The sequence below is a fragment of the Chiloscyllium plagiosum genome, unplaced genomic scaffold (genome assembly GCF_037043375.1).
Source record: "Chiloscyllium plagiosum isolate Xiang-an unplaced genomic scaffold, Cpla_swu_hap1 HiC_scaffold_39, whole genome shotgun sequence".
Classification (NCBI taxonomy): Eukaryota; Metazoa; Chordata; class Chondrichthyes; order Orectolobiformes; family Hemiscylliidae; genus Chiloscyllium; species Chiloscyllium plagiosum.
Window position 1 is genome coordinate 21,844,476 of NW_028270177.1, and position 23,507 is coordinate 21,867,982.

Genomic DNA, 23,507 nt, shown 5'->3' on the forward strand with positions numbered 1-23,507 from the left:
ATGTGTTGAAGCATTTCTGATTTATTATTTTCTTCTTGGACTACAGATTTAATCTTTCAAAGATAAATTACAAGGATTATAAACAGAGTGTCTTATGAATGACATTTGCCTATATATGTATTAACAGCAGGTAAGCAAGGGAATCGTAGATACTGTATGTATGAATTTACAATGTCATGTGTAATATCTTTCTCTAATCAACAAAGATCAATTATTTAATCTGAATCTTTAGCATACAACATGATATATTAAATATATATTTTCTTTCTAATTACTACTTACCCTAGGCAGAAATTCTTACTCGAACAGTCAATAAAGTGGTAGTAATTATGGGCTTTAATATTTTCAATCTTTGGGTAGTTAAAATGGACAAACTCTTTTATGGAGATGATCATTTGTTATGCAAGCTGTTGTTAATAGTTTCATAGATTTCTTGATAATCTTAGTGTTGGTTTGATTTTTAGGAAGACAAGGTATTCTTTGAGAAGGGTCAGTTAACTAAGTTTGCTGATAGTTTGTGTTTTAGAATGATGGTAACAGCATGAAGTTTGACTCCTCTTTAGGTTGAGCCAGTCTTGAAGCTTAGCTCAAAGAGAGAGAAAATGCTGGAAAATCTCAGCAGGTCTGGCAGCATCTGTAAGGAGAGAAAAGAGCTGACGTTTTGAGTCTAACTGACCCTTTGTCAAAGCATCCGCAGTAATTTGCTTTTATTGAAGCTTAGCTCCTTGCCCTGCCTGTGGTAAACTTGCAGCACAAATTGTAATTAGCAACCCTCAGATAATCAAGGTTGCTATCTGAAGAAGCTGGATAACCATGTGGGCCAATTATTATTATGTTGAATGAATTAAAATATATTCATATGAAGAGCAAATCATATAAAATGATGAGTTCAGAGTGATGACAAACAGGAAAGTAATAAACTTTACAATACATTATGAAACCTGGCTTAGGAAGACGATAAGTGGAGATCAAATCTGCAAGGTGCTGGGTGCTTGAGGAAGTGAACAGAAAGTGGTGAGGTGGCATGGTTTATCACTGGAGATTGGCACAAAGCCCATTTTAATGAATGTGACAGATAGAAAAGGGATAAAACTAATGATAGGAATATGTTCAAAGGTCATCACCATAACAACGGAGGTGGATTACTGCTATCAGATGTCAAAACAATTCATATTAAGGCCTCTGTTTTATCATGGAATGGGGACCAAATAAGGAAAGCCAGGAAAATCAAATGAAGGTCAAGAAGATTCTGTTAGAAGTAAAGATAAATATTATGCAAATTTAAAAGCTGATAAAGAGTTGTGTATCAGGAAACAGAGCAATGCTGAAAAAATGGCAATACATTTTCCAAATCAGGGCAGTGAGTGGGAGGGGAATTTGCAGTGATGGTATTCCCATGTTTTGCTGCCCTGGTCCTTCTAGATGGTGGTGATCATGGGTATGGAAGGTGCTGTCTAAGGATCTTTGGTGTATTTCTGCAGTGTATCCTATAGATGGTACACACTGTTACTACTGAGCATCAGTATTGGAGTGAATGAATGTTTATGGATGTGGTTCTAATCAAACAGTCTATATTTTCTTGGATGGTGTTAAGCACCTTGACTGTTGGTGGAGCGGCACCCATCCAGTATAGTGTGGAGCATTCTACCACATTCCTGACTTGTGCCTTGTAGATGATGGACAGACTTTGGGCTATCTGGAGATGAGTTACTCACTGCAATATTCCTCACCTCTGACCTGCTTTTGTAGCCACCATATTTATATGACTCGTCCAGTTGAGGTTCTGGACAATAGTAACCCTCAGGATGTTGATAGTGGGGGATCAGAGATGATAACACTATTGAATATCAAGGAGTATTGATTAGATTGTCTCTTATTGGACATGGTCATTGTCCAGCGTTTATGTGGTGCAAATGTGGTGCAACTTGTCAGCCCAAGCCTGGATATTATCCACATCTAGTTGCCCTTGAACATGGACTGTTTCAGGATCTAAGGAGTCACGAATAGTGCTGAACATTGTTAAATGGTCACGAATGGTGGTTAACGTCCCCATTTCTGACCTTATGATGGAGCAAAGGATGTTGAAGCAGCAGATGATGGTTGGGCTCAGGACATTACCCTGAGGAACTCCTGCAGAGATGTCTTATGGCTGAGATAAATGACCTCCAATAACCACAGCTGTCTTCCTATGTGCCAGATATGTCTCCAACCAGCTGACAGTTATTTCTTCTGATTCTCATTAATTCCAATTTTGCTCGGGTTTCTTGATGCCACACTTGAATCAAATGCAGTCTTCATATCAAGGACATTTACTCTCACCTCCCCTCTCCATTTCAGCTCTTTTATCCATGTTTGAAACACGATTGTGATGAGTGCAGGAGCTGAGTGGCCCATATGTCAACTGTCTTTAGAGATGAAGCCCATTCTAGTCCTTACATTATAGACCTGTGCTTCCTCTCAATTGTGGTGAAGTACTCGAGTTTCTGATGAGGAATAACATAAGGGATCATCTGGAAGGCCAGGTACAGATCGGAGAGAGCCAGACTACTCTTAGAACATAATGAATTTGGAGAGATTTGATGTCCTGTTGGGTACATGGTTCAAAACCTACAGGGCACCATTCACACCATAACATCAAATGAAAGTAAGACATTTTGACAATCTTTTTAGTAAAAGGTGGTGGAATTATGAAGCACACGCAAATAAAAATGCTTTGGCAGGTTTTGAAAAAAGACTGTGTGTTAATTTCTGCTAGGAACAATGATAAAATTCAAGTTCTTATGGAATAATGGTTTTCTTATTCCCTAAAACAGTGGTATAACATTACAAGCCATATAGTTCAACCTGTGGCATTTTTAATAGTAATGCTGATGACCAGACAGTGTCATCATTCTGTGATGTATATCCTATTGTCTGTGATTGTATGTATTTATTTACAGAATCCACCAGGAATTTTGAGTATTTTGGATGATGTATGTGCGACGATGCATGCAACAGGAGAGGGGGCAGATCAGACACTGTTGCAGAAGTTGCAGATGCAAATTGGAACCCACGAGCACTTCAATAGCTGGAATCAGGGGTTTATCATTCATCACTATGCAGGCAAGGTAACCAGACATGATATCATTGGCATTACTGTCCAAATTTACTTTAGTTCTATGTTGCTGTGACTTGAATTATTAACATCATACTGGTGTCAAGACATTGTGAATCCTAGTAAAGGCCTAAGACCATCGGATCAGGACCCTCCATAAAAAAGAAAACTGAGGTGAAACAAGAAGTGGTGGTTAGGTGAAAGTAGAAACTGTTGCCTAATCCTCAATGATATATCATTAAAACTAGGTTGAGACAGTCCAAACACTGCTCCAGTGTCCATGACAGACATTATTCAGGTTTACAAACTCATTCCCATCATTGTTCTTTTATATGCAGTGGATCGTATCTATGTGCAGGCATCTTCTCTCTCTTTCTCCAAACTAGAATATTCTGAAGGGGAGCAGACCTATCACTGAAGAAGTCGACAGTGGTACATTGATAAAACCTTGCATGATCATCAATATGCAAACTACACAAAAACTGACATTTACAAGGAAGTTTCAGACACTCGCATTCTTCAGGGAAGTTCCAGTCTATAGCAGCATGAATGGCTAAGCAATGTGTGCAATTTACTATAAAATTCTGTTTTCCTAACAACCTGCTGTTCTCAGAATCCAAAACTGCTGAACTTTCTACCTCCCAGAGTGGTCATCACCTCCCACCCACAGGTTTTTAAAACCCCAGTTTGTCATGATTTAGTGATTACTATCTTCTTTACTTCTTGCTCTGAATATTTAATTCCTTATCTTTCCTACCTTGCTTTGCAAACAGGCCTTACCACTTTTACATATTTTCTTAATCAACCCATTATAGAAATATAATTATACACCTCTGTGTGTGGGACTTGAATCCAGTCCTTCTGAATCAGAGGTAGGGACACTAACATGGTTAGTGGTTGGGGAACATTCAGACTTCATCAGCACACAGTCTTCTACTAATGAAGTCAGTGACGGTAATGACACACCCGCTTAGGTTGGCCACTGAAGTCTTGAATATGGACCAGTTCACACCGACTCTAAGCCGTCCTGTAGAAGCCCTTCCCCATTTCGGTACTGGGTCCCTCACGCTTCAAGTTCTGCTTGTAAGTCAGGAGGAGGAGCACAGCGTTTTGATCTGATTTTCCAAATCGCAGATGGAGAATGGAGTGGTAGGCATCTTTGATGGTTGTATGGCAATGGCCAAGGATGTTTGGACCTCTGGTGGGATGTAATTTTGAAGTGCTTTGAGAGGTTAGTCATGGCTCACATCGACTCCACCCTCCTAGAATGCCTTGATCCTTTGCAATTTGCCTATCATTGCAGCAGCAAACACCATCTCCTTGGCCCTACGCTCATCCCTGTAACATCTGGATGACAATGATACCCTATGTCAGGCTTCTACTTGTTGACTACAGCTCTGCCTTTAGCACCATAATTCCAAACAAACTAATTTCTAAACTCTGAGGACTAGGCCTCAGCTTCCCTCTTTGTAACTGGATCTTCAACTTCCTGACCCGTAGACCGCAATCAGTAAGGGTAGGTGATAACCCCTCCTCCACAATCATCCTCAACACCGGTACCTCGCAAGGCTGTGTACTCAGCCCCCTACTGTACTCCTTAAACACTCACGACTGTGTGGCCAAATTCTGCCCCAACTTCATTTACAAGTTTGCTGACAATATCATTATTGTAGGTCGGATCTCAAACAACGATGAGACAGAGTACAGGAAAGAGATTGAGTGCTTAGCGGCACAGTGGAAAGACACCAATCTCTCCATCAACATCAGCAACATGGAGGAGCTGGTCATTGACTTAGAAGTAGAGTGGATGGCATGCCCTATCTGCATCAATAATGCAGAGGTAGAAATGGTTGACAGCGCTGAAGTTCCTGGAAGTGATGATCACCAAACATCTGTGCTAGTCCACCCACATTGGCGCGATGGTCAAAAAAGGACAACAATGCTTCTGCTTCCTCAGGAGGCTACAGAAATTCAGCATATCCGCAAAGTCTGTTACACCAATTTTTATAGATATATTGTAGAAGCATCTATCTGGATGCAAAACAGCGTGGATTTGACAATGCTCTTCCCAAGACCACAAAAACCTATAGAGAGTCATGAACACAGCCCATTCCATCATGCAAACCAGTTTCCCATTTATTGACTCCATCTACACTTCCTGCTGCCTCAGGAAAGCAACCAACATTATCACAGCCCCCTCCCAGCCCAGTTACACTCTCTTCGACCCTCTTCCTTGGACAGAAGATATAAAAGTTTGAATTTGCTTACAAACAGTTTCTTCCCTGCTGTCATCTGACTTTTGAACACACCTCTTAAATATTAATATTGATTTCTCTCTCTGCACCTCCTCTGTAGCTGTAATACTGTTTTCTGCACTCAGTTCTGCTATCCTGATGCATTTTGTATGGTATAACCTGTCTGTAGAGCACGCAAACAAAACACTTTTCACTCTATCTCAGTGCATGTGACGATAAATCAAAGTCAGACTCAAACTAACACTGTGCCACAGTAGCCCTGATCCATTACAACATGCAGATATTATCTTAATGAATCCATAATAGAGATATTATTACACACCTCTTGCCTTCTGGTCCAGAGGTAGGGACACTACCATTGCACTATAAGACCCCTTGTCTTACCACTTGCGTTGTAAATTATAAAGCAAAATATACCTGAAATTGCTATTCCTAACTGTCTCTTATATTGCATCTTATTTATTAGAAGCTTTCCTGTCAGTGGTTTATGCAGTAAGTGGTTATTGACCTGTTGGGGTGTAGTCACTGGCTAGTGAATGTATAAACACAGTCAATAAATACCAAGGGAAATTCTTAAAATTGTTGAAGGAGAATTATGAATTCTTTGGGAGATTTCCAGACCATTGTGTATCAGCAGACAGACAAATGGAAAGGCTGCTTGTTAATGCAGCCTGATCCCGATAATCATCAAACACTCTTTGTGAAGAAATTTCCATTTGGATCACGCAGATTAGAAGCAGCCAATCTCATCTCTCATTTAGTCAGCGGTTCCTGTCTAAACAAAAACAGGAAACTGTTTCTAGCTAAAGCTCAACAGTTCAGTGTGTAGTGCACAGTCCATAGGCAGAAAAGAGCTTCATTTGAATGGGCTGGACACTGTGTACTGATGGACGAAAAGAGTTTTCTCTCCAGGTCCCGTTTTCTCAACTTTCAAATGGTCAGCGTTCCAGGGGAGGGCAAAGAAAACACTTCAAAGACACTCTTATCTTTTCCTTTAAATGCAGCAACGTTAATATTAATGAAATGGAAGGAGCTTACACCCAATTGTTCAAAATAGCAATAATTTGTCCATCTCATTTTGAGCCCATTTTGTCATAATGTTGAGACATTATCAGACAAGGAAAGAACAGGAACCAAATGTACATCATGAATCCCTGTACCTAATGGACTTCGTGTCCCATAACCCGAAGAGATTCATGGATTAGGAACAGGCCTGTTCAGTTACATGAAACTTGCACCCCTCAGTTAATGTAATCCTTGATTTGAGGGACACCTGATGACAGCTGGCAGATTTTTTAAGATCGCCAAACATTTTCAGACTTCACTGTCTACAGAAACAATCCAGATCCTCAGTCCTAGTTCATTGGCATCTTCATCTAGCCCCCTTTAATTTTCCTTTCACCATTTGACTATCAGTGTGTTCAGTGGGACAACTTAATGCTGCAAGTATAATTTATAGACCAATGCATTAAACCTGTTTTAGATATTGTTTTTGTTTACCAGCGAAGTGGGTGTTGCTGACCAGGCTAGTATTTATTACCGATCCCTAAATACGTTTGAAAAGATGATGATGACCTGCTTTGTTGAACTATTGCAGTCCATATGGTGCAGGTATGGTGCTTTTAAGAAGGGAGGTCCAGGAGTTTGACCCCATGACAGCAAAAGAATGTCTGTATAATGCTAAGTCAGGATGGAGTGTGATGGAATACTCCGCACTTGCCTGGATGAGCGAGTTCCAACACCATCAAGAAGTTTGACAGCATCCAGAACAAAGCAACCCGCTTGACTGGAACCACTCCTAGAAATATTCACTCCCTCCACCACTGATGTCCAGTGGCAGCAGTGTATATCATCTACAAGATGCACTGCAGAAATTCACTGAGGTTTCTTTGACAGCTCCTTCCAAATCCACAAGTGCTTCCATCTAGAAGGACAAGGGCAGCAGATGCATGAAAACCATTACTACCTGTAAGTTCCCCTCCAAGCCACTCACCATCCTGACTTTGAAATATGCCACTGTTCCTTCAGTGTCTCTGGGTCAAAATCCTGGAACGCTCTCCCTAATGGCATTGTGGGCTTACCTAAAACACATGGACCACTGCGATTCAAGAAGGCAGCACCTCCTTTGCAGGGGCACGTACTTAGTGGCAATTACCTTTTCAATCTCACAGATCCATATAAAGTATGCACCCCAGGTACTTCCTTTGTATCTGGCTTAGATGCCATCAGCACAAGTGTGGAAACTGAGGCAGAATTATTAGATAATATTGCTGAGCAGAGCGCAAGATGTTAACGATCAACGGAGAGCTTTTTGAAAAAAGATTTGTTATAAAACCTGTAGGCTAGAAAATATGGCTCAAACCTTTCCAATTTCCTTTCTGTCTAGGTGTCCTACAATGTGGAGGGTTTCTGTGAACGGAATCGAGATGTACTTTTCACCGATCTGATTGAACTCATGCAGAGCAGTGAGCAGTAAGTGGAAGTGCATGAACTGTTATAGAGCTGATTGTGTAAATCATTTGCTTTGCTCGCATGTTTAATTATGTTTGTTGCTGCTTCACAGCCCTTTCATTCGTGCACTTTTTCCTGAAAGTCTACAAGCAGAAAAGAAAGGTCGGCCCACAACTGCAGGCAGCAAAATTAAGGTATTTCCAGTTACCGATGTGTTTCCCTGCTCTTTCCATGAGAATCCCAACCACTGCCTGTCTTCAGTGATACATGCTCCACAGAGTAATGGGATGTTATTCTAGATAGACATTAATGTGGTGGTAGTATTAATGGGCTAGTAACATAAATGTCCTTGGATATACATTCAATTCACACTACGGGAAATTTAAATTTATGAGTAAACTCTAAAATAAAATGCTTGTCTCACTAATGATAATTATGAAACTTGTAGACTCTCACAAAAATCTGTTTGGTTCGTTGAAGTCTTTCAGATGAAAATATGTGCTGTCCATTCCCTGATCTGGCCTGCATGTAACTCCAGACCCACAGTGATGTGCGTGCCTCTCAAATGGCCTAGCGAACCAGTCAATTCAACGATAATTAGAGATTAGCAAACCTCCCAAGAGATGTAAATAAAATCTTGTAATTCCCAATTACTTCGTTGTTGGCAATTGGCAGGTGAAAGCTATTTCTTCAGGAAGGCGAAAATACCCAAAGGAATAATGGTTCCATTTTAAAAGGCTCTTCAGTTGCTGTATGGAAGTTGAGATAACCTCCAAATATTTTGATGCTCTCATTCAGGAAAAAAGTGACCACAGGTTTCCTTGTTCAATCAACCTACAAGTGAGTAGGTTGTGCAAGCAAATTGTGCATCAAGAGATAATGATGCTAGAAAGACTGGCCACAGATTTCTCTTGGGTTATGTCATGGTCCCATCAGCTAACCACAACAAAAACCACAGCAACACCAAAAAGTGGAATGGTGCATTCATGGAAAACATAACCAGTCCAATACTAGTCCCATGACGCAATTTAACTCAGTGAAGCTTTAGAAAACACAGCTTGTTTCATTCCACCTGATTTCACGACAGTGGCATCAGTTTCATTTTGTTGTCAGTTTTGTGAATAATTTTGCAAGAATTACTCAACTTGCCCACAATCTGTGTGTTATTGTATTGTATAGCACAAAGAAAAAAACCCATTAATCTGTTTCTCGACAAATAATGGTTGTGACATTCTTCATGGGCAGTCTGACATGCAGTTACAGTGTTTACTTACTCAGAGCTAGTGTGTCTGCCTTGAAGATCAATATTCAGTGTAACAATTAAATGTTTTAAATGGGTAGATCCAGACGAATATTGAGTCCTGTTGGTTTTATAGTCTGCCTTGTAAGTCCCTGGCAGAAATCAAATACTTGACAGGAAAGGGGTAGAAAAGTATGAATTTTCTTTCTTGTGCACTTCTGAATGTTGAAGTGTGATGTTTAATTGGTGATTAGCCTGTGTTAGCTGCATGTATGATTAGTTACAGGTAAATCACTGGGCTGGATTCACCTGGTGCCAGTACTGATCCCATGTATCAATCATGAAGATCAATAGCACCAACATACTCCTCTCAGTTAGCTGGATAGACCTCTTAATTCTAAGGTACAGCCTTCCATCTGTTGCAATGTTTCCGATCAATTTTTTCTTTAAATTTTGCTTTTTTCAGAAACAAGCCAATGATCTTGTGGGCACTTTGATGAAATGTACACCACATTATATCCGCTGTATCAAACCCAATGAAACCAAGAAGCCCAGGGATTGGGAAGAGAGCAGGTAACAGTCTGCAAAGGGAAGTTAAAATGACTGACCAGATCACCCCATCAGACTCAAAATCAGTGACCCCCTCAATATATATTTATTCCTCCTGCTTCTCTAAATCTCTTTAGACAATATATTTTGCAAGGGTATAAGAACTGCTTGCTCCTTTATCCTACTGATGTCTGAGTGTCAGCAGATTTTGTTGACTGTTTGATCTCCCCATCTTCTCCTGATCCTGTCCAGACACTTACATTCATGCATATCGCTGCACAAGCCTCTGGATAATGGTCAGGATCTGACAGCTTGGCTAATTGTGACATTTTGTGTTTTGAGACCAATTATAACATCTATGGCTATCTCATTGGAGATCGAAAAACCTGAGCTCAGATTGTGGCTTATTTGCCCTTGATATAAAATTTACTTGTCTGCTGTCACTTTTAACACTGTATGGTCCCCTTTTATTTTGTATGACATGTGCCTAGTATTTATCACAGAGCAACGGCTGCGCAATACCTTTTAGGTTGCAGTGACTGCACACCGACACAGCTTCAGAGGAATGGTAGACCTTTGTCCTTCCTGCACGTTGAATGGTACAAATACTCTTGCTTTCTCAGTCAACATGAGTGGTAGCAGGACTCAACAAAGACAAATGAAATCTCCACAATTATCCAGAGTGTTGTAATGTGACCAAAGTATTTTCCCCAAAATAATTCATTCCTGATGAAGAGCTTATGCTCAAAATGTCAACTCTCCTGCTCCTCGAATGCTGCCTGACCAGCTGTGCTTTTCCAGCACCACACTTTTTGACTGCGATCTCCAGCATCTGCAGTCGTCACTTTCTCCAAGAGAACTCTCCTGTCTAAATACAGCCTTTTAAAGCATGGACTTTCCTGCAAGACCTGCCTTTACTAATTGTGAGTAGCTTCATATCCAAAATATACACCTAACCCTTGAACTCTGAAGTCCATTCCAGTCCTGAATTCCAAACTGCTGGTCATCCATTTACCGAAGCAGGCAGCGAAAGTCAATCTACTTTCCACAACTGTTTATTTGCATTTCATAATTCAATACAAATTTAAGTCTGTTCTCTCCCCTTCCTGACCAGACTGGGGAAAACCAGCCCGTAAGTGAGAGCATCAGTTGCACTGTCTTGAAAGCATGTCCTGGTTCATTCTTAAAGGGACCATCATCTACAACTTTGCCACTAATTCCATTAATCCCCTTAGTGGAGCTTCTAGCACCAATACACTCCAAGACAGCACATCCACAGCCCTCCTGAGAAAAGAGTTTCAAAGATTCATGATCCTTTGACAAAATTTCTCCTTGACTCGGCCCTAAATGGCTGACCTATATTCTGCTGCTATAACCCCACATTCTGGATTCTCCAGCCAAAGGAAACAATTTCTCAGTACCAACCCCGTCAAGCATCCGAACAATTTACATGCTCTGATTAGATCACCTCTCATTCTTCTACACTCAAGGGACTCTAGGCCTGGTCTACTTAATCTCTCCTCACAGGACAATCTTCTCATCCAAGGGTCCAAATGAATGAATTTTTGCTGCATTCCCTCTAGGGCAAATACATCTATCACTAGGTAAGGAAGTTAGAACTGTTCCGAGTAATTTGGGTATGGCCTCACTATGCTCTATATAATTGTAGGTGTGCACCTCATTGTCATGTGACAAAGCAGAATTGGATCAACCTAAAAGGCAAAGCAGAGGGTGGTGGGCAGGTGGATGGTCAGTGATGGGGGGAGCCTGACTAATTATAGAAGGCATTGTTTAAAAGGGAGCTAATTTCAAATATAGTTTAAAAAATCACACTTTGTTCATGGTGTTGTACAGATTGATGGCACCTTTTTAAAGATGCACATTGAAATGGTTTGTATTTGTCACCAGAAATTGGGTAGCGGCCCATTCTTGGCCTTTGATTCCATTTCTGTCATTTGAGCCTCAGAGAGATGCTGTAGAGAAGCACTCGGTGTGTTTGAGATTTTGACTATTATTTTAAACAAGTTAACACCGCCTCAGTAGTGCCAGAGTCAGAACTTCAGGTAAACTCTTCGTTTTTATGTAAAAGAAGAGCTTATTTTTATAAAGCACCATTCATATTCTCAGGGAATCCAAAAGCATGACACCTACAGTGAAGTACTTTTGAATTGTGGTCAGGATTATAATTACAATGTAGTAAACACTTGGTGCCTGGCAGCTTCCCTCAAAGAGCAGAGTAGATAATCAGATTTCATTTTAGTCATTGAATAATGAATATTGGTGCAGACAACTCCAATACTGTTTTTCAAATAGCATGATTCGATTTCTTGGCTCCACCTAAATAGACATACCAAGATTGAACTCACAAACCTTTGACTCAAAAGTAAGATTTCTACAAAACATCTGAGGCTGCGTTGACTTGATGTAATTTCATAGTCCTGGAGTGTACTCAGTGGGGGGGGGGGGGTAAGTTATATATTTGGATTTATAGAAAGAGTACATTTAAAGATGGGCAGCGAAAGGTTTAATTCCAACTGCAGCGTTGGCTACATCCTATGTACGTGCAGTCTCTGGGTTGCAAATAGGTTCTGCAAGTTGCACCCCTGTGTGGAATCAAGTTTATAAGTACAGCCTTCACAGGTTAGATGTTCATACCTTGATTTTTTTCTAAAACGTTCTAAAAAGTCATATTTCTAGACCCTGTTATATACTTAATGTTTGTTGTTTTCTTTTCAGAGTGAAGCATCAAGTGGAGTATCTAGGTTTAAAGGAAAATATCCGAGTGAGGCGGGCAGGCTACGCTTACAGACGGGTTTTTAAGAAATTCTTGCAGAGGTGAGACTTGCGAAGGGAGTTTGTTTTGCTTGTCGCTCCCCTGTTACTAGCAGTGCTTCAAAAAATCTCTTTTTTTCTCTATGTCTGTAGGAAGCACCAGTTGTTTATTTGTTCATGAGATGTGGGTGTCCCTGGCAAGGCATTACCTAACCATAATTGCCCTGGAGAAGTGGTAGAGAGCTGCTTTCATGAACCTCTGCAGTCCTTAGGCGTAAATACATTCACAGTGGTTTAGAAAGAGAGTTCCAGGTTTTTAATCCAGTAACACTGAAAGATCATTGACGTAATTCCAAGTCAGGATGACGTGTGGCTTGGAGGGAAATTTGCAGGAAATTTGCAAATGTCCTTGTAGGTGGTAGAGGCCACTGGTTTGGAAGGTGCTGACAAAGCAGCCTTGTTGAGTTACTGGAAGAATCGTTCCACAAGCAGTCGTTTTGGGTACCTCTTCGAGTCAATGGTCACTTGAGTCAAAACAGTGAGTCCACTATGGGTGGAAATCATGGCTAAGCACACTTCTATTCCTGTCTTGTCAGTGATCAAGAGGCAAAAAAGCCTTGTTTCATGTAGCACCTTTCACATCTTTGAGATGTCTTAAAGTGCTTTTAAGCAAATGGATTATTTCTGATTAATAATTGTTGCTGTTTTGCCGACAAATGTAACTGACAATTTTCACACAGAAGGTTGATGGATAAATGGATGCCCAAACAAGCTGTACTTGCTGGAGTTGTTTGAGGAAGGAATGTTGACCTGGGCAGTACGAAGAGAGCCATTTCCTCCTATTCATGCCGTCTGCCAGCAGAATTGGCTTTTTTGACTATCTGAAAGATGGCACCATCTCACTACTGCACTGAATATATATTTTGAAGTTGATAGCATAAGTTGAGCATGGAGCCCTGGAACTCAGAGGTGACAGCTGTACCAATGAAGCGAAATTTACAAGAGGCACCAACATAAGGTTACTGAGGCTAGTGGTAATGTTGTTCATTTTGACTGCAGCTGACTAAGGCCTAGCTCATCAAGACCAAGATTTCTTGGTCTGTTTGACTCTGTGTACTGCATGGCCAGAAGAACCATGTTAGGACTATCACCTAAAGAATGGCTGTGTAAACATTGCAAAACCCAAGTAACAGATATTAGAACAGAATTAGAACAGATATGAGCTGGTTCTAATTAAATATTATTTTCTTTACTTGTGAATGCACAACAAGAAGGATTTAATGACACAGCTATCCCATCCAGCTCACCCATGTCTGCTGTATTTTATGGACATTCGGTTATCCTGTGGAGTGTTACTGCCCTGAGGTGGGCACAATGCCAACACTATTTATTGTTGTTCTTTCAAATGTTCCACATTTACATCATTTTGCCTTGAATAAACCTATTTTAAAAAGTAACTGAAAATCTGAAAAACTGAAAAAGGTCTGCCTGAAATTCTGAAAGATAATGGACTTTGCGTGAGTAAAAATTAGGTCCTGGTATTCTTGTTCTGGAAACATCAGTGCAAATGCCCTTTGTCTTTACTGCTCAAACTCTATTAAATCAATACGGCCATATGTTTGCAGTTCTGTGAGAGTTGCTAATGGTAGACAAGGCATTATGCTATTGATATCTTCTAGGAGAAAGTGAGGACTGCAGATGCTGGAGATCAGAGCTGAAAATGTGTTGCTGGAAAAGCGCAGCAGGTCAGGCAGCATCCAAGGAGCAGGAGAATCGACCACCCCCCACCTTTTCCTCCGCTACATCGATGACTGTATCGGCGCTGCCTCGTGCTCCCACGAGGAGGTTGAACAGTTCATCCACTTTGCCAACACCTTCCACCCCGACCTCAAATTTACCTGGACCGTCTCAGACTCCTCCCTCCCTTCCTAGACCTCTCCATTTCTAACTCGGGCGACCGAATCAACACGGACATTTACAATAAACCGAACGACTCCCACAGCTACCTAGACTACACCTCCTCCCACCCTGCCCCCTGTAAAAACGCCATCCCATATTCCCAATTCCTTCATCTCTGCCGCATCTGCTCCCAGGAGGACCAGTTCCAATACTGAACAACCCAGACAGCCTCCTTCTTCAAAGACCGCAATTTCCCCCCAGACATGATCGACGATGCTTTCCACCACATCTTCTCCACTTCCGGCTCGTCCGCCCTTGAGCCCCGCCCCTCCAATCGCCACCAAGACAGAACCCCACTGGTCTTCACCTACCACCCCACCAACCTCCATATACATCATATCATCTGTCGTCATTTCCGCCACCTCCAAACGGACCCCACCACCAGGGATATATTTCCCTTCCCTCCCCTCTCAGCGTTCCGAAAAGACCACTCCCTCCGTGACTCCCTCGTCAGGTCCACACCCCCCACCAACCCAACCTCCACTCCTGGCACCTTCCCCTGCAACCGCAAGAAATGCAAAACTTGCGCCCACACCTCCCCTCTCACTTCCCTCCAAGGCCCCAAGGGATACTTCCATATCTGCCACAAATTCACCTGCACCTCCACACACATCATTTACTGCATCCGCTGCACCCGATGTGGCCTCCTCTATATTGGGGAGACAGGCCGCCTACTTGTGGAACGTTTCAGAGAACACCTCTGGGACACCCGGACCAACCAACCCAACCACCCCTTGGCTCAACACTTCAACTCCCCCTCCCACTCCACCAAGGACATGCAGGTCCTTGGACTCCTCCATCGCCAGACCATAGCAACACAACGGCTGGAGGAAGAGCGCCTCATCTTCCGCCTAGGAACCCTCCAACCACAAGGGATGAACTCGGATTTCTCCAGTTTCTCCAGTTTCCTCATTTTCCCTCCCCCCAACCCTCAAACTCAGCACCATCTTCCTAACCTGCAATCTTCTTCCTGACCTCTCCGCCCCCACCCCCACTCCGGCCTATCACCCTCACCTTAACCTCCTTCCATCTATCGCATTTCCAACGCCCCTCCCCCAAGTCCCTCCTCCCTATCTTTTATCTTAACCTGCTTGGCACACTCTCCTCATTCCTGAAGAAGGGCTCATGCCCGAAACGTCGATTCTCCTGCTCCTTGGCTGCTGGCTGACCTGCTGCGCTTTTCCAGCAACACATTTTCAACTATGCTATTGACCCAAATTAGGGCAGGACTAAGCCATTAGGCTCTTCAAGCCTGCTTTTCTACATAATAAAATTATGGCTGGTCTAATTGTGATCTCAACTCCACCTTCCTACATGCTCCTAATACTCTTTGACACCTTGTTATTTGAGAATGTGAGAAAATTGCAGTTCATTTAAGTGGAAGTTTAAATTTTGCACTTCAAAATCTCCAGCGAATGTCACCTAAATTCCTTTCTTAACTTCCAGTTTGTTTTAAATAGCCATCACATTATATTGCAGCATTCTGAATACATTTTAATTCCTTTCAGTTAGCATAAAGATGCAGTACACTATTAGAATTTGAATAATAATCATCAGAGTCCATTGCCACAGATGTTGCATTGACAGACATGTCTGTCACAGAGAAATCCTGTAATGTGACATTTATGTTCTTATGTTTAATATAAATCAAAATCACCATCATAACTTTTTGCAAGTAAAATCTAGAAAGATGGCTGTTTTATTGACTTTGAATGAGATCAAGTTGCATTTGTTCTTGTGATTTGAATGACCCATATTAAAATGCTTAACATCAATATTAGGCGCTGTATTCTGCCAGTCTCTACATTGGTCGCAGTAGCTCAATCCACAGTAGTGACTGTTGTTAATTTCATCATTGTGTAGTATCACAAAACAAGTCTTGATATTCTGGTTGCTTGACAAAACTGAGATGCACAGGAATGGTTACCAACAAAATGAAAGCTTAATTTGTTATTCCAATGTGCTTTTGATCATTATATCCTTATTTAAGTTGAGCAAACACTGTTTGTTCTTTTATTTCTTGCTGGTTTACAAATAGTTCTACACTCATATAGTCCTTGTATTTCTTGTGCCATGTATTGAAAATAGTGTTCTGCTGTTAAAAAGCAAGGGAAGCCTTGCCTGTTGCATTCTCTTTGCACAGGTGTTTATGCTAATCAAAACCCATGATGTTGAAGGGACAGACTTTAAATTCATTTAATTCTAACTCATTCTAAATTATTTGTTTTAAGAAACTGAATGAACTACAGAAGTTAAAACTACATTATAAATTGAAAATTCCCTTTGCCTTGTAGTTCACTGTAAGTCTCAATTGTTCTGTTTTTGAGCCATCTGGTTTTTCAAATACATTTATTTAATTGTTTCAGCTTATTGAATGGAGACTGCCTACATTTTTCGCCAGTTGAATCTTTGACTTGAGTTAATTTTAAGTTCTCATTGAGTGTAGGAGTATAGCATGTTTCTACATTGAATTTTATAGTGATATCAGAAATAGAATCAGCATGCTCATGAATTCTAAATTTGCAGAAAACAAAAAAGATGCAGATGGCAAGAACAGTGTTGAACTGGAGAATTATGTGAAAGAGCAGAATCTGTGGCTGATACAAATATACAGTACAAGTGATTGTAACCATCAAATCGAGCATAAAAATTCCTTAGAAATGAACTAAACCACATTATGAATGGACTGTTTTGATTTTATCATGTAGTTTTTCGTTGGTTAGCTGTTTGGTTGAATATTTTGCTTTTTTTTAGATTAACTACATGTGGGTTTCCCTCTTTGCTTTCTTTGTTGAATGAATTACAATGGTATAAGCTAAGTCAAAAAATGAGACAATGCAGGAGACTTCCATTCAGCCCATTGGCTTCTAGATTTTTTCCGAATGGTTTTACTAGTTTTGGTTCATTATTATGTACATTCCCGAACTCCTTTTAAATCACATTCTCAAGATAACTTAAGTTTTTCTAACAAAATGTGTCATCTCAACTCAGACAATGCATTAAATGTGTGAGTTTAAAGTCTGTCTGTGTCCCAGACCATTCTAAAAGATGAAAGACTTAATCTAAGTTCGTTTAATATATTTCAGCCACATGACACTGTAACCTTTTGCTATAAATTCTGTGTCTTATGGTCCTGCTCCACAACCACCTGATGAAGGAGCAGCACTTCGAAAGCTAGTGCTTCCAAGTAAATCTGTTGGACTACAACCTGGTGTTGTGTGATTTTTAACTTTGTCCACCCGAGTCCAACACCAGCTCCTCCAAATCATTTAAGAATAGTTTAACATAAAATCTTTGCTTTTCTGCTCTATTCCTCTATTAACAAAGTCAAGGATCCCATATTTACTTTCAATCTTTTCAGTTTATCTGACTACTTTCAAAAATGTATATTCATGCATTCTTTCTTTCTCTGCACTCAATCATTGAACATCTCTCTATTTTTCCTACAAAAATGTACATAGCTATACTATACAGCATTTAATAGAAACCAGTTTTGTACATGACTAGAAGTTCTGCAATGTGATATGTTTATCCCCAGGCTAAAATGATAATGACGTCATCCATAAATTCATGATAATCATGGACCAAAATTGAGTCAATTGCATTTAGAAAGGCCATCAGGAAATAAGTAGCAAGGATGATGTATGATGTATCAAATTTCCAGAGAGAGAGAAAAGTTGTAAGAGTGAGATGTGGAAAGGAACCAGACTTTGGTATGAGGGGAATGTATGGGGCTGTTGGATTTTGACATGATACGAAGGGGTGAAAAGTGAAGCCAGGCTTGATATAAAAGGTGAGTGGTGGGAGATCCCTGGACTAGTTGGAGAGGAATGCTGGACAAGTAGACATTGGTTTGCGAGAAGGGGGAGAGGAAAGAGCAGTTGTATACTTGTTTGTGGAGCTGTGGATATAGAGATCACAGTCTGAATTACTCACTATTTATGATTATGAATCTTGACTGGAATCTATAACAGATGTAAGATATTCCTTGGCTTCAGAGCATGTGTCTGAGTTTTCAAACTAGACAAAATCACTGCTGTCATGTTACTTCAAATATGGTTATTTGGTAGTAAAATGACTAATGAATAGAACAGTGAAAATTGCAACTAAATTGACTGTTGGTGAAGCATGTATGGGCACTAGGTGCTATTTACATGTAGCTGTTATAATGGGATTAATGTTTTTATCATTGAATCAATCATTTCCAACATGTACCATAAAATAATATTTTCATATATCACTGAATTTTCAAACAATTTAGTCGTAAGTTGGACATGGTATAAAACATCTATTGCTATTTATTTAATTGTTTAACAATAAGTGTTCAGTTCCAGAGCTGAGTTAAATGACATGAAAGTTGGCAGCTGTATAAATCCTTCACTTTGTCTTTTCTACATTCATACCATTCTGTGAGGAACCTGTTTATCTAACATCCCTTTCTGATTGCAGGTACGCTATTCTGACTAAAGAGACATGGCCTTCATGGAGAGGAGATCTGAAACAAGGAGTTGTCCATCTCCTCCGATCAGTCAACATGGATCCAGATCAGCACCAGCTGGGCAAAACTAAAATCTTTATCAAAGCGCCTGAGTCTGTACGTGAGCTTGTTGTTCTCTATCTGATCTCGATCCACTGTCTCTGATCAGTGATATGGCTGCTGTGCGCAAAGAATTCATTTCAAAGATCAGCACCAGCCATGTTACAGTTGTGTTTCCAATGAACTTTCAAATTGGCTTCTACCTTGTTTCAAGCAAACAAGTGCACTGTTATATTCTCTCACTTTGGGCATCTGGACTCCATGATGTTGATTCTCTGGACTTGTCTTTTCCTTTCAAGGTAGTATCAATTAAATTGGACTGTTCGTTCCTTCTTTGCTAATTGTTTATCTTTTTTAACTGGAGTAAATTATTGTGATTGTTAAAATGGGATGTTGTGGAAAGCATTCTGAAAGAGAAACACCAAATTGACATAAGTTTGTTTCTAAAAATTCTTTCATCGAATGTCAATGTCACTTAGAGTCATAGATATACAGCATGGAAACAGACCCTTCGGTCCAATTAGTCTATGCCGACCGGATATCCTAACCTAATCTAGTCTTATTTGCCAGCACTTGGCCCATATCCCTCTAAACCCTTCCTGTTCATATACCCATCCAAATACCTTTTAAATATTGTAATTGTACCAGCCTCCACCATTTCCTCTGGCAGCACATTCCATACATGCACCAACCTCTGCGTGAAAAGATTGCCCCTTAGGTCCCTTTTAAATTTTTCCCCTCTCACCCTAAATCTATGCCCTCTAGTTCTGGACTGTTACCCCAGGGAAAAGACTATATCCATTTACCCTATTCATGCCCTCATGATTTTATAAACCTCTGTAGGTCACCCCTCAGCTTTTGATGCTCCAGAGAAAACAGCCCCAGCTCAGTGGTTAGCACTGCTGCCTCACAGCGCCAGGGACCGGGTTTGATTCCAACCTTGGGTGACTGTGTGGAGTTTGCACATTCTCCTCGTGTCTGCTTGGGTTTCCTCCGGGTGCTCCGGATTCCTCCCACAATCCAAAGATGTGCAGATTAGGTGAATTGGCCATGCTAAAATTACCCATACTGTAGGCTAACTGCATTAGTCAGGGGTAAATATAGGATAGGGGCATGGGTCTGGGTGGGTTACTCTTCAGAGGGTCAGTGTGGACTTTTGGGGCCGAAGGGCCTGTTTCTAAACTGCTGGAATTCTAATTCTATTCAGCCTTTCCCTGTAGCTCAAATCCTCCAACCCTAGCAACATCCTTGTAAATCTTTTCTGAAACCTTTCAAGTGTCACAACATTTTTCCGATAGGAAGGAGACCAGAATTGCACGCAATATTCCAAAAGTGGCCTAACCAATGTCCTGTGCAGCTGCAACATGACCTCCCAACTCCTGTATTCAATACTCTGTCCAATAAAGGAACCCACACCAAATGTCTTCTTCACTATCCTACCTACCTGCGACTCTACTTTCAAGGATCTATGAACCTGCACACCAAGGTCTCTTTGTTCAGCAACTTTCCTTAGGACCTTACCATTAAGTGTCCTGCACTTGTCCATCCATAATTGCCCTTGGACTGAGTAACTTGCTTAACCATTCCCAAGAGCAGTAAGCATCAACCACATTGCTGTGGGTCTGGAGCCACATTTAGGCCAGACCAGGTAAGGATGACATTTCTTTTTCTATTCTTTCATGGAAGGTGGGCAGAGTTGGCTTTTGACCAACTTACATTGCCTTCCCTGAAGGGATTATAGAGACAGACAGGTCTTTTTTAATTGGATGATTATTGCTTGGACTGTTACTGAGACCTGCTTTTATCATTGTAGATATATTAACTGAACTAGGTCTGTTGCTACGGTAGGATCTGAACCATGTCTGCAGAGTATTAATCTGGGCCTATGGATTGCCACTACACCAGAATCTCCCCATACTGCAAAGGTGCCTTCAGCTTACAATGTTCAGGGAAGAGAAAACTGTACTGTGATGGTGACTGACCATTTTTGGTTTGTCTGTAATGTGGGTGGATTTTGCCATCCGGAATAATTGAGGTGGGCAAACTGAAACTCTGCAGCTGCAATTTTAGCTTGGAGGAAGTTGTTCTTGGCTCCAGACTCAAAATCAAGGATTGTCAAATTGACCAAAAGGCAGTACACTTTTGCTGCTAAATGCCTGCAGTTTCCCAATGGTCTACTGCTGATCTTGTTGGCAGCACACCCTCCCAGGATCCAGAAAAAAAAGTCTTACAGGAGCCATTCTATGAGATGTAATCCTCTAAGTCCTATGTTATGAACATTTAGTGTCTTAATTTGAAAGATTGGCTTCTACATGATCCTAGTTAGTTGTTTGTCAGCAGGCGCTGTCTGTACTGATGGTGTGAATGTGTAGATACTTTTTTTTAACAAGTATTTTGTTGACTTTTGGAGGACGTTGTTGCATATGTGTGCTACATCTTGGGGGCATGTGTTTTTCTATTGGCAGTAAACTCTATCAAGGTCTCTGCCAGAGTATTTTGCCTATGAAAGAAGCTGAAGAAATGTTCTTAGATTCAAGTTTAACAAGTTATTTTTGTGAATCAATTTACCCATTCCAATATTTATTTAATGGTAGTATTGTGACTGTATTAAAACAGCTTTTCTAGGGGCAAGGCTAGTTATAGAGCAGTCTTCAGTGCTAGTGTTGAAATGTTATTCAGACCCAAAACCTTTGCAGTACCCCGAACTTTCAACCATTTCTTGCTATCACATGGAGTGGATTGAATTGGATGAAAACCAGCATCCATGATGCTAGAGAATTCAGGAGGAGTCTGGGTTGGATCATTTACTTTGCACATCTAGATGAAGATGGTTGGAAACCCTTCAATCTTTTGCATTGATTTTCTGGGTTCCCCCATCATTGAGAATTGGCATATCACTAGGCCTCCTTTTTCCTGTTACTTGATAAAATGTTCACCACTGCATGTGGCAAGATTCCAGAGCTTAGATCTGATCTGTTGGTTTTGGGATCACTTATCCCTGTCTATTGGAAGGAGGTATTCATCCAAGAGGTATTTTGACCATACCATTTCTGCAACCATTTCTCTCGTTCACAACCAAATATCAATGATTCATTCATGCTATGAGGAAACATGGAGGGGATTGGTTCAGATTTGGAAGTCAATCAGATTGGCACCTCTTTAAAAATAATTTCAGTAAGATTTACTTAAAAGTTGGCTACAATCGCAATGCACATGAAACAGGTTAATGTTGGGGAAATTTTAAAATGAGCCTTCCTGTATTCGATTAAATTCAACTTTTTTTAATGACATCATTGCGCTTAACAGGCTTTGCTTCTTAATTTTCATTTGGCCACATGGGTGTTTTCCTGGTGGTAAAATAATGAATAATAAAGTATATACACAATGGTGTCTTTTTACTATGCCACTCTTAAAGAAAAACATTATACACAGTCATGGCAGATTTGAGGAAAATATAAGCATTACTGTGGGGTCCTCTTGAGCGCAATGGTAATGTTGGGGGTTGGGGGGGGGTTTAAAAAAAGAAAAGATAAAGTTATTTCACTCTAGTGTCTGTGGCTTAGGTCTCAAACCACCTGCTGCTGGAAGTTCAGCCTTCACAGTTGCAGGTTATTTTGATTTGACCTTGAGGCTCTTTGTAAATACTTGTTAATGGCCACATTTCTGTGATATAACATATTTATTCTTGGTTTTATTCCTTATTCTGTTTTACATGGTGCTAATTGACCATTCATTAATTGACTGTAATTGAGTTGAATTATTCTGTTAGATTAGGAATCTGCAGCTTGTACCTTAGCCACCCATGTGACTCACAACAAATCCAAATTTTCACCAGTTGGATCACATTACTATACAAAAAGCCGATGTTAATAAACATCAGAGTCATTTTATTCTATTGTGCAGATATAAGGCTAATCATGATGCTTCACTTTGTAGTTACCTCTGACTAAATCATATCGAAATGCCTCATTATGCTCTAAATAAACCTGTTTGAGTAGTTTAGCTGCACCATGGTTATAGATAGTGCCTTTGGTTCAAGGCAAAGTGGCTCTGATCATTACTGCTTCTAATAAGTCTGAGGTGTTAATTATTCTGCATGTTCCATTAGATGCTATGGGCAGAGGCTAATGCCCTTTTTGAGTTGGAGGTGGGGCCTTTAATCAAACAGGAGAGTGCTGGATGGCCTCCCATCTCTGTCCTGATTAGATCACTCAAACACATTCCGTGATCTAGGGATGGGAAAGGTCCTCAATTCTAGGGAAGACTAACTGCTGGTCACTTAATTACTGGTTTGGTAATTAATTTGGTAGGTCTTCCCCAAAGGAGGCTCCTGACTGCTCTCCTGAGACACCCACCACCTTCATTAATATTGCCTGATAATTTTTACCATGAGAATCAATAACCAGATAACCTCCTAATTTTCCAGCTATAAAATTAACACCTGTATTAAAGATGACTTGACCAGCAAAGTTATAGCTTTTAATAGGTCGAAAACAATATGGGCAGCATGGTGGCACAGTGGTTAGCACTGCTGCCTCACAGCGCCTGAGACCCGGGTTCAATTCCCGCCTCGGGCGACTGACTGTGTGGAGTTTGCACGTTCTCCCCGTGTCTGCGTGGATTTCCTCCCACAGTCCAAAGATGTGCAGG

The 23,507-nt window shown here is 40.7% G+C and overlaps 1 protein-coding gene across 3 annotated transcripts in view; it reads left to right on the forward strand.

Annotated features, from left to right (window-relative positions):
• myo1ea (myosin IEa) overlaps nt 1-23,507 on the forward strand; it is a 158,320-nt gene that overhangs the window by 102,328 nt on the left and 32,485 nt on the right. For all 3 annotated transcript variants that reach the window (XM_043677435.2, XM_043677437.2, XM_043677436.2), the window contains 6 exons: nt 2,940-3,107; nt 7,736-7,821; nt 7,913-7,994; nt 9,507-9,613; nt 12,326-12,424; nt 18,770-18,914. In XM_043677435.2, coding sequence (XP_043533370.1) covers nt 2,940-3,107; nt 7,736-7,821; nt 7,913-7,994; nt 9,507-9,613; nt 12,326-12,424; nt 18,770-18,914 — 687 coding nt within the window. The remainder of the gene's footprint in view (nt 1-2,939; nt 3,108-7,735; nt 7,822-7,912; nt 7,995-9,506; nt 9,614-12,325; nt 12,425-18,769; nt 18,915-23,507) is intronic.